The 12,537-nt window shown below is 42.6% G+C and overlaps 1 protein-coding gene across 2 annotated transcripts in view; it reads right to left on the bottom strand.

Moving 5' to 3' along the window:
- The window catches only part of PAK3 (p21 (RAC1) activated kinase 3), a 94,150-nt gene that overhangs the window by 43,789 nt on the left and 37,824 nt on the right, over window positions 1-12,537 (bottom strand). For both annotated transcript variants that reach the window (XM_024217401.3, XM_024217400.3), the window contains exons 2-3: window positions 8,083-8,279; window positions 376-476 (exon numbers count right to left, since the gene is read on the bottom strand). In XM_024217401.3, coding sequence (XP_024073169.1) covers window positions 376-476; window positions 8,083-8,257 — 276 coding nt within the window. In that variant the 5' untranslated portion in view covers window positions 8,258-8,279. The remainder of the gene's footprint in view (window positions 1-375; window positions 477-8,082; window positions 8,280-12,537) is intronic.

Here is a 12,537-nt window from a genome sequence, read left to right as displayed (position 1 = left end):
CCAGTTGGACTATGCCCCTTAGGGCCAGCTGTCCAGATGTGTGTGCGTGTGCACACTTTCCTTATGTCTTTCCAAAGAGAGTGAACTCTAGCCCCAAAACAGCTTATAAGACTTATCCAGGCAGGCACCTGGGTTCTTCCTAGTTTTCATTTTCCACAGGTACTCTGCTGTTAATCCGAGGGAAGGCGGGGGGAGGAGAGGAGAGAGGGGAAGCAGCCGGAATCAGAGGTAAAGTATTGAAAATATCCAAAACCAACAAGTCTGTTTTTTCTCAGCCTGACTGCTGTCATCACCTGAAGTTTCTGGCTGCAGAAAACTATTTCACTGACAAGGAACTGGGAGACTTAATGAAGGTGCAATATGGAGGTTACTTACAGTGAATTCCCCGGTGACTGCATCAAACCCCACATGAATCGTATGTTCAAAATCTGAAGGAAGAGAGATCTCAGGACGCTCTTTCTCTTTCTTCTTATTGGCTAGAGGCAAAAATGTTAACATGCACTTATTTTCTGCATTTTTTTCATTCACAAGTTTTTACAATCAGGTTCAGTCAAAGTAACCATTTTAAACTGGGAAACAATTCAAAAGGAATCTTATCTGCTACATAGACCCAGGTTAATGAAGTGCCAACCTAATGTATACCCCTTTTTCGAGGTGGCCCATGAGATTGTATTTGATTTTCTTCACATGACCAAATCCAGATTACAGCTACTGAGAGTTAAGCAAGGAATCCACTTTAAACAATTGTAAAAGCCTTCTTAGACATCTATAAAAAGGAATCAGGTAGGTAAGTTATTTCCACCATCATTTCTCTTTTTAATCAAGCCTTCATATCCAGCGGCTAATACTTGATTTATTTTTTCAAAACTCTGAAGTTTGTCCTAACAGATTTTGGTGCTTCTTGTGGAAGGAGCTTGCTTTGGGGGGGGGGGGGGAATCAATAAAAGTTGCATTTGCATTTCCTCTCCCTCCTGTTATAGCCCTTTGGTAAAGTATCATATCTTATGGCTGTCCATTCCCAGCACTCTGCTCCACTGAAGAACTGAACGGCAGCACCACATCCACGACCAGTTTTACTGAGTATTCAACTGACAGTAAACAAAATTTTGGCCCCTGGCTGGTGACCAAATCAAAGTACTTGAGGAGCACTCACCTTTTGTGCCTGGCACAGTTTTTGAGATACTATGAATGACAACCCTTTATAAGACAAAAGGTACCTCCACTAACACATCCAATTAGGAGTTACGGTGAAATAACTGTATTCATGCAGCAAATTTGGTTTAGGTTACAAAAACATCTGGGGAAACCTATCCAAATCTAGGCAGAACCCTAGTTAAAATATCAAATATAAGCTTATGAATATACCTAATTGTAGAACATATTTACATGAACTCCCAAATACATCTCTAAAGACTACATATAATTCATACACTATGTTCAAACAGCAGGAGTTCAGTGACAATACAAGCTGAAGTATTTGGTTCCTTTGGAGAATCATCATACTTTACAAACAGAAACCATACAGGTAGATAGTATAGGACAGGGGTCGGCAACCTTTCAGAAGTGGTGTGCCGAGGCTTCATTTATTCACGCTAATTTAAGGTTTTGCGTGCCAGTAATACAGTTTAACGTTTTTAGAAGGTCTCTTTCTATAAGTCTATAATATATAACTAAACTATTGTTGTATGTAAAGTAAATAAGGATTTTAAAATGTTTAAGAAGCTTCATTTAAAATTAAATTAAAATGCAGAGCCCCCTGGACAGGGTGGCCAGGACCCTGGCAGTGTGAGTGCCACTGAAAATCAGCTCGTGTGCCACCTTCGGCACGCGTGCCATAGGTTGCCTACCCCTGGTATAGGAAATAGCTACACCTCTACCTCGATATAACGCTGTCCTCGGGAGTCAAAAAATCTTACCGCATTATAGGTGAAATCGCGTTATATTGAACTTGCTTTGATCCACCGGAGTGCGCAGCCCCGTTTCCCCCCCCCCCCCCGAGCACTGCTTTACCGTGTTATATCCGAATTCGTGTTATATCGGGTCGCGTTATATCGAGGTAGCAGTGTATTTGCAGGTTCTTCTTTTATCCTAATGCGGTGCGCATCCCTGTGGAACAGCTTTGCCACTTCAGTTGAAATAGAATGTGCTACAAAGGGGACTAGAATGTATTCGAATTTCTATCTGCAATGTGTTTTAGTGACTAATCCCAATTTGAGAAAGAAGATGTTAATAAAATGTTTATGTAGAATGCACACTGCATCATCTCTAGTGCTTTAAATTGAAAATTTCTGCAATATACCCTTGAAGCCAGCTATTCCTTTCCTCCCTTCCCATCAGTTTAATACAAATATTTAGGGAACTGATTTACAAATTCTCTTCACGTTCCTAGACTGACTGGCTCTGCAAATCTGATATGACGCCACACTAACCGTCACAAGGTCTCCAGAGATATATGGGGCCATGATTTGGGTCTTTAGGTGCTGCTGTAATACAAGTTAATAAATAACATGGCAGCTGCAGGCTAAAGGAAGATCTGATATAAAGCACTGGTTTTGGGGGGGAAGGGAGAACTTTCACCAAAGGTGTGGGAGTCATGCTGTGAATCTGCATGTTTGGTCCGCAACATGCATGGCAGTTTAGAAAGAGAGCACGAAGTGATTGTGCCTTCCCTTCATTTGTCCTTCACACTCCCTGGGTGCATTATTAAGGATAGCCAAGTTGTATAGAAAATGTTATATGGCAGCAATTTTGTTGAGAGACTTATTTCCACAAGCAAGTTTCCTGTTCTACTGAGAGAGAGCGGTGGGGAACTGAGTGAATGAAGTCTTTGTTCTATAAATATTCACATTTTGCACTTTTACTTGCATCCGAGCCAAGTCAGACTTCTACCTTAAACACTAAAAGCTAGTGGCTTTTTATTTTGCCTTTCCTGATGAGTGACAGCGTTGGGTCTGCCAATTGATGGCATTAGTGAAGTCCCTCATCTGGTGCCTGAGCTTACTGTGTGTGTATGCATCCTGCACAATACCATAGTCAAGACACAAACCAGGTCCCTCTTGGTTCGCAGGCAAACCAATATGAGCTGTGCTAATCTCATTTCAGAAGGAAGTGTTTCTTTCCCTGTTTGACCTTAATGCCACTTTACACATCCAGTTAGTTGGCAGAGAAAAGTCAACTTTCCCCAAAGTTAGCGCACACTGCCCTTTGTACTGAAAGCATAGGATATTCTGAATTCTTTATTCCCATGTCCATAGTGTTGCATTTATCCCAATTAAATAATTACCTGCTGCATTTCTGCCCAAGATCCTAACCTCTACACAATGTTAACTGATAATTTATTTTCCTTCAGCACTTGGAAGAGACAACGGTAATATATTACGTCAGAATGCAAGGGGTTTTCCTTTCATCTATAACGAGTTGTTACTTTAATTTTCAGTAATAAGAGGTCATATCCTTTCAGTGTATGTAACCTTTTATTGTATATAACAAAATTGGCTTTTCCTAGCTTGCCACTTGCAAGTGATTGCACCAAAAATTGGATTTAAAGGGTCATCAAGTTCAGTTTAAAGGAACAGTCAAATCTGTAAGTGAAATTAGGTGCTATATAGTATGTTCTATCAAAAAATGGAACTTGTTATCCTTCACAGGATGCTCATTCCTGGTGACAAGCATTATAGATCACTTCAGGAGACTTGGCATGCATGCATGGCATACCTCTGCTTAAAGACTGCATTCAAAACACTGATAACATGTAAATTAAATAAGGAATTAGATGTCTATATTTAACCCCACTGTCTAAACATTTTGACACTTTTCTATGCCCTGCAACCCAAATCACATACACTCTATGTGAAGTGGTGAAATATAATGTGATGGACTGACTCCTCTGCAAGAATATCTGTAATTCTTGCTTGCTTATGTTACAAATGATCTCTGATAAATTGGCCAATATAAACACAGCTGTCAAAGTTTGGGAAATGTGAAATCACCCACCACATCTGCAACAATTATTACAGATCAAAAGATGACAAGGAAATCGACAGTGTTCTGTCTGGTTTCTCCCAGTCACACTATTATTATGCTAAAAAAGCATCTCTTTGGCAGTAAACTGTGACTCAGCTAAGTGGTGACTTTTTCTTTTCTCTTGTAAGGGAAAGAACAGCTTGCCCTCTTTTCACCTGCTCATTTCATTGTTTAATTCCCTTCTATCCCGATTTCATTCTGTTCTTTTCTCTGGGTCCTTTCTTTTCTCCACCAACTTATTGCCTTATTCTAATCATTCTTCCTTCTCTCTTCTTTTCTATCCCAGCATCCCCATTCTTTTATTTCTCCTCCTTTCCCCCTTATCCCGTCAGGTTTGTTCTTCCTCCATTTTCTCATTTTTTATGTATCTGAGGAAACTTAGCTACCAAAGGCCAGATTCTGCTCTCAGCTACACCAGTCTAAATCTTCATTGGATTTAATATTGTTAATACTACTATCATTTACACCAATATAGCTGAAAAGAGGATCATATAGATACATTTCCTTTGTGATAATTTAGGTTTAATTTCCTGTAATTTCCTTACTGGGCCACCACTTCCCGCTATGCGGTAGTAGTTATTTTTGCAGAGCAGCAAATCCAGGTGTTTCGATGAGAATGGAAAAGAAGGCTCTATCTACCGGACTGCAAAAACCCCAACAACAATCAAAAAAATCCCATCCCACAACCCAGGCAATTTCCTTGAATGGCTCTGCTCCCAATTTTCCTGAAGGAACAGAGCCCAGCTGGGAGGAGACGCTCAGCCTCTGAATCCCCCGAAGCTACTGACTACTATCATTATTACTTAAGAGGAAGGAAGGTGGTTAGAGCACCAGCCTGAGACTTACAAGACCTGGTTTGAATTGCCTGCTCTGCCACAGGACTTTCTGTGCGACCTTGGGCAAGTTACTTAGTCTCTCTGTGCCTCAGTTCCTCATCTGTAAAATGGCAATAGTACTTCCCTACCTCACCGAGGAATTGAGGAAACACACATGACAGACAGAGGAACTTAGATACTGTAGTGATCATGAGCATATAATTACCTAACACAAATTATTTGTATTGTGGTAACACCCAGGGGCTCTAGTCATGGATCAGGCCCCCTTGGACTAGGCACAGTACAAAGAGTTTAGGAACTAACTGTAAAATGAGAGATAACAGGTGGATACAACGATCAGACAGGGGGAGCACAAGGAAACAATGAGACAGTATTGGTCAGCATGATAAGTAGCAGTCACAGCACACCAGCTGCCTACCCATTACAAAGAAAGCAGGTTGACAGAACATTTCAAGTAGTCTAGCACTTCTCAGGCCTGGTGAATGAACAAAGAATACAAATGTCTAGTCTGTTTAAGGAGGAAATATCCTATGATTCTCTTTCTCTCTCATTCTGTTTAAAAGGGCTGATAGCAGGATATTATAAATAAATATGTGATGCTGCAATCAGTTGCACTGGATCAAAATGGACATGTTAAAGTAACGTTGTGTTTTTGTAACAAAGACTTTCAGATTGTGTCACTGTGTAAGTCTGTGAAGAATGCACAAGCCAACTGATACCCTGACATACAAGCCAGCCAGGAGATGAATCCACTTCAAGGGATTTGGCACATCCTGAGCATCAAAGCTAAATATTCTTACTATTTCACACAACAAAATTAAAATACAAAATCCTAGTCACTTCACTCCTAGTCACACCTGTAGTGATGAAATCTAAATGACTGCTAAATTGATTCTGATCTTCTATAGAAGAAAATTAACTACTTTTTTGGCTGTTGCAGATTATTTTGGGCAAGGATTCCTTCTGGATCTCCCCTTTTCTGCATCTGTTTCACACACTACCTCATGCAGAGGAAGTTTTCCCTCAGAAGACAGTCAACACCACTCTGATGCCAGCCAGAAGGGGAAGTGACCCAAGTCATTCTGTCACCCCAGGAGCTATGGTGGTTTTCAATCAAGGGAGTCAAGTCAAAATGTCACCTCTACTTTTTAGTGCTGTGTTAGAGCCAGAAGAGAATGTGGTTTAAATAATCGGGCCTGAGCCAGAGGTCCAAAGTCCTAAGTGGGATACACTCAGGGGCCAATAGGCCATCCTCTCCAAGGACACAGAAAGCAGCAGCAGGGTAAAGGGCAACTTGTAAATAGCAGGAGGGAGAACACTTCTCTTGCTGCGGGTGGTCCTCCTGGAGTATTGTCTTTCCTTCCAAGATCTCCTTTCCCCTGTTCCTCCCCTTCACCTCCCAGGCCTGCTGCTTTCGATTCCACCTGTATGGCCACTCTACAGTGGCTACATCCTCCGCTTCCATTCGGCTGGGGCTTCCCCCACCCTGGGCTGGGGCCCCTTACATCACCGGCAGCAAGCTGCTTCCCATGCACTGCGCTGCACTCTGAGCCCCTAGGCAGCAGTGGTTGGGAAGAGAGTGCTGCGCACTGGTGGGAAAATGCCTGCATGGGGCATCTCCGGCTGTCTAGGCAATAGGGGTTGGGGCAGGGAGGTGCCACGGTCCGCAGACCCTAGGACCGCACAGCAGTGACTCAGCCCCTATGGCCATAGCTCAGACACCCCCAACCATCCCCACCCAGTGACTCAACCCTGCCCCAATGCACATACAACCCTAACACCACCAGCTGCCCCACTACCCTCGTCCCACAGCACATACACCCAGACACTTCCCATTACACCCTGCCCCATTGCACATACACCCCTAGCATCTCCAGTCAGCCCCCACTCACCTCTGAATTCCCCAACACCTCCAAATAACCCCACCCCAGAAATTCACCCCAATACATTCATAACATATATGCCCCCATTAACGCCTAACGTCCCCACTGAACCCTAGTCCAGTAACTTACTCTTAATACACCCTCAGACCCACCTCGTGCTGACACGTTACAAACACCCCCCTTAATATACAATCAATGTATCACGGTTTAAGAACTGTATGCACAACATCCTCCTCTCCCCCATACATTCACTCATCCAGTCCCAACTCTGGTTATTCATAAGGCAAAGTGCTGCAGTAGTCACAGCTCCACCTTATCTGCTCCCCAACCCTGTGTTGCCCAAGGCATCTCTTACCCATCCTGTGCATGCTGCAGCAAGCCACTGAAATGCAGCTATTAGAGACTTTTCTCAAACTTCATTAAAATGGGGTACTAATAGCCTCTCCAAACAGGGACAAGTGGCTGTGATCATGTTACAAAGCAGGAGCTTCCATTCCCGTTGCATGGTGCAGATCCTGCAGGTCAGAAAATCAATTGTGGCAACAACTTGGAACTGGGAGGAGCTCCACTGCTCTCACAGTAATGTCACAAAAAACCTTCCGACACAAGGGGAGATTTGCATCATTTCCTGTCTTGGTTCTGATATAAGACTCACTTCTACCTTTACATCTGCAAATGCATTTCAACTAATGCAACACAGCCTACTGGCTTAACTGTAACTGCATTTAAAATACCCACCACCTTACCTTCCTTCACTCTGCAAATGCATTGAAAAATACAAGACACAGTTCTCTCCAGAAATTCAAATAACACAACATACATTCCTGGTTTACGCATTTAAAAAATCCAAGACACACTTCTACCTAATGAAGGTGTTGTTGTTTTTGTTTTAAAATTACACACCCCCTTCCTCACTCTACAAGTGCAAATAAAAGCAAGACCCCCTCTCTCCATTCTTTAAATGCAAATACGTTTTTTTAGAAATTCAAAACACATGCCTCCCTTAATTTTGCAAATGAAATTTGAACCTTATTCCCTTGGTTTCACTCTGCAAATGCAAGACAAAACCCAGTCTAAACCGCAACTGCATTTTAAAAAAGCAAGACCACTTGTGTGTTTTACTGTTCTGGTCAGCTACCCAAAGATAATTAATTAAACATCACCTCCTCCTCTTTGAAAATATGGCATTAGAATTAAAGTAACATAACGCTTTGGGGAAGTTTTTAATTAGCATGTCCCACAGATGAAACAGAAAGAAAGCACAGGCAGAAAGTAAACACAGCAACCAACACACTACAGGAAGAGAGAAAAGTAGCCCCTTTGCACTGCTGATACTTTACTTTTATCCCCTCCTCCTGGGAAGATGGAGCGCAGCCTGGCCTTCTTGTTCTTCTCTTCTGGGGCCATGGGGAGCGGTTTGGAGCTGTGGTTCAACGCTGAAGAATCACGATTGTTGCTGTTCATTCTCAACGGAGGGGCTGGAGGTTTCTCTTCAATATCCAGACTATCGGACATCTTCAGCAGCCCTCACAGCCTCCTGTAAAAAGCAGTACAGAAAGCTACAGATCACCAAGCTTGGGATGCTGGGAGGGGAAGAAGGAACCAAGGAGGGGCATGTGGTAGAAGTTTGTTTTAGCCTTTCAAATCGGGTACTCTTGGCGCTATAAATAAATACTACTGCTAATCATAACAGTGGTAAAATAAATGTTAAAGCGTTTTAATCCCAGTTAAAGCCTTTTAAAATTATATTTAAAACTCATTTTCGTCCTACTTACAAACAGGGTTTTCATCTCAAACCAGCACAGACCTACCAGAGCAAAAATTAGAGATATTCATTGAAAATATCTAACATTTACAACTTCTGCAATGCAGAAAATTGCTTGGCAAGGGGGTAACGGGTCACAAATATTGATTTCCTCCCTGCTTCATGCTTACTGAGAGTACCCCAGGGAGTGTGGGGGCTTCACTGGAAGGGGGGCATTTTTTCAAGGGAAACTATTCTAAAGCAATAATTTAAAGCGTTTTACACATAAAAACAAACCATATGTTTGCCTCAAAATCAAGATTAAAAAATCAGAAAAATCACCACCACATATTGGAAACCATATTATAATCATCTTTTGGAAGCTTCAAACTAAAATCAGCTCTGAGTCCCACCCCACCCCTAATGCTCTGCATTACCATACAGGTTTGTCATTGTAGGGTTGCTTATGATGCTTGGCTGACTGTACCATTTTGTTATTGTAGGGTTGTTAATGATCATTGCTTTGTGCACTGGTTTGTCACTCATAAGTGCTGGGCTATGTATACTGGTACTGTACATTACTTTAGTCACAGGGCTTTTTTGCTTCATAATTGTAGTAAGAATTACCTAGAAATAATTATACAAGTTTTGCAAATAGATATAAGGGGGGGGGGAAGCAAATCAAATTTTCTGTTTCACAACCTCTCTCCTATATCTGTAATATAAGTACCGGTCTGTCGCATCTTACGCGCATTTAACATGCGCGATTTCAGCTTTATGCGGTCGGCAAAAACAAAAACAAAAAAAAGAGAAAAATAACAATTTTAATACTGTACCTGTAGTGCGGGCGATTCCGCCCGCCATTCAACTCAATATAATTTTGACTATACGTGGTTTTCGCTTTACGCGCTAACCGCGGAACGGAACCCCCGCGTGAGATGAGACTCGCCTGTACAAAGTATGATGCTATCAAACTGGGGTAAGAAGCAAGCAGTAATTTGGTCAAATAAAATCTTAATACATAAGACCTGAAAATAATATCTGATTCAGAAAGGATCGTTCATCAATGTTAGATATATTAAACTTTTTTAAAAGGGTCCAATTCTATGAACACCCTGCCCTCAGAAACCCTCCAGTCAGAAAGGGCTTATATAACCCACTGGTGAGTGTGTGTTACTTACAGGTCCCCATCTGTGCTGATCCGCAGATGAGATGAGTTGTTACAGCCCCCAGCTAGGCAACCAAGGCTCTTTAGCTTAAGCTGAAGCAGCTTGTAGTTTTAGCTCTGGAGGCTCCCAGCGTGTGTGTCGGCTAAAGATGGCAGCCATCACAATTGCAAGGTCCCACCCTGAGGCCCTATAAACGTAAATCTTATGCTCAAGGTTTGGCCAAGTGAAAGTTATTGTTTGCAGGGTTGGGGATAACGTCTCTAAGAGTAACTGCGTTAACACTGACAGAGCTAAAATTCTGTCAAGACTTTCTCCTATAGTACAACCGTTTTTTATGCGTTAATAAAATTCCCATTGGCTTCAGTGAGAGAGTTACATGCATGTATACACTAAAGGATTGGTTCCAAAATTAGAGAAGTTCACCCCAGTATACATTTGTTATAAAAACTTGGAAAAAATATAATTTTTGTTGTTTTTAAAGTACTGCACACAAATTGATTGTTTCATGATTTTTGGTCTTTATTACTGTATTTATTTTACCTGAATTTAGCCTTCATGAACTCACAGATTGACAGGCTTTGAGATTCAAATCTTTTTCCCGCAGATAGGCACAATACAGGAAGTGGCAGTGCAAAACCAGCTGACGTGCCTCATTCTTGCACTGGAGATGTGATAATGGATTTTGCAACGAGTGGAGCTTTAAATCCAGTTCCTACCAACTAGGTTCTGAACTGAGACACGCCCCTACTCCACTCCACCCCATTTCATACAGGCTATTACTAGGGCTGTTGATTAATCAAAGATAACTCAAAAAAATTAACTGCGATTAAAAAAATTAATTGCGATTAATTGCACTGTTAATAAAATACCAATTGACATTTATTAAATATTTTGGATGTTTTTCTACATTTTCAAATATATTGATTTCTATTGCAACACAGAATACAAAGTGTACAGTGCTCACTTTATATTATTATTTTTATTACAAATATTTGCACTGTAAAAATGACAAACAAAAGAAATAGTATTTCTCAATTCACCTCACACAAGTACTGTAGTGCAATCTCTTTGTCGTAAAAGTGTAACTTACAAATGTAGATTTTTCTTGTTACATAACTGCCCTCAAAAACAAAACAATGTAAAACTTTAGCGCCTACAAGTCCACTCAGTCCTACTTCTTGTTCAGTCAATTGAGAGGCACTGCCTTAGGGTATGTCTGCACCCATGGCTGGCCTGTGCCAGCTGACTCAGGCTTGTGGGGCTCAGGTGAAGGGGCTGTTTAATTGTGTAGATGTTTGGGCTCAGGCTGCAGCGCAATCTCTGGGATCCTTCTACCTCGCAGGCAGAGCCATCCTTTGGGCAGGGTGAATCAAGGTGACTGCCCCGGGCCCTGCGCTTTGGGGGGCCCCGCGCTGTGATAAAATCAGGACTGTCTCAATATTTAGCCCTTTGTCCTGCGTCCCGACGATGTACGATTGGGATGCCATTTGTCCCGATATTCAGATGAGGAGGTGGGCAGGAAGGTGAGGCAGGCAGGCAGGCAAATGGGGTGAGGAGGCGAATGGGGAAGCAAGCGGCAGGTGGACAGGCAGGAGGAGGGTGAGGAGGTGGGTGGATGGCGAGAAGGAGAGGGGCGGTTGGGCGGACGGCGCCAGACGGAGGGTGAGGAGACTAGCAGGGAGGTGAGGGGCAGGCAGGTGGGTGAGGAGTCATGCAGCAGGCGGGCAGCGAGCAGGAGAACGGCGGACGGAGGGGTAGCGTCCTAGGATTTGAGCTGCAACCTGGGCCCGAACATCTACACCGCAATTGAACATTCCCTTAGCCTGAGCCCTGCAAGCCCGGGCCAGCCACAGGTTTTTAATGGCAGTGTAGATACACCCTTAATGTATTATAAATGGTTCAGTCAGCTTCCAGTCACAGTATTTTGCTCTGTGACAAAGAGGTTTATGCCCTCCTCACATGGCCTTAGACAATTCTTACAAACTATGAGCTAAAGGCCACAATAATCTCAAAGGCGTTTATTTATCGTTAACCCAGCTATAAATACTTTTCAGTGCGCCAAAGACAGCCTTCACCCTCTGAGATCACTAGCATTAAAGAGATGATAAAACCATGGAGGCAGCTTTTTAAATTTGTTATCAAAAGAAAGACGTTTATTTTGTGAAGTCTTTTGCACTGTATGAAGTTTCAGCTCTCCCACAGAATGGGGACAACTGTATCTGTTACTATATCTGTTTGTAAGCAATGCCAGTTTGCTGAAATAGGCCCTCCCATGGGATTTCTTTGCACAAAAAATACTATTAATGGTTTCTGGCCCAATTTGCCTATGATGTAATTGTTTCCAAGTTCTTGAAAGGAATACTATATTTTGTTCAGGGCTGCTTCAGGCTCAGTTTCAAGAGCCGTACACAGCAGAATTATTCACTTCTAAACTAAATAAGGGTGATAGTCTAAAAGGTTTAACGGTTGATATTAACTTTCTGAAAGTGTCTAAAGGAAAAATAAAGCAAGTCAGGAGGCAGTGCGCATGGAGACACTTTCAATTTACACTTTTCCTGCTCAAGCCCCATCTGCTGTCCTTTCCGTTTACATTTCAAACATCATAATACAGCACTGGATTGAAACAAAAGAAAATTAACTGTGCCGGGTTGGACCTGGCCTTTGCGGTTCCCTACAAGAGGCTCCACAGTCCTACTACATATCACCCTGGGAAACAGTAAAGTGACAGGAAAAAAGCAGCAAAGGTGGGTCCTCCAGGCCTGTCTAGAGTAGGGTTACCATATTTTGAGCCTCCAAAAGGAGGACACTCCACGGGGCCCCGGCCCTGCCCCCAGCCCCGCCCACGCCCACGCCCCAACTCCACCCCTTCCCCAAAGTCCCCG

This window comes from Terrapene carolina, unplaced genomic scaffold (assembly GCF_002925995.2).
Source record: "Terrapene carolina triunguis isolate 2854851 unplaced genomic scaffold, T_m_triunguis-2.0 Scaffold131, whole genome shotgun sequence".
Taxonomy (NCBI): domain Eukaryota; kingdom Metazoa; phylum Chordata; order Testudines; family Emydidae; genus Terrapene; species Terrapene triunguis.
Note: the sequence above shows the minus strand (reverse complement) of the source record. Positions and strands in the feature narration are given on the sequence as shown.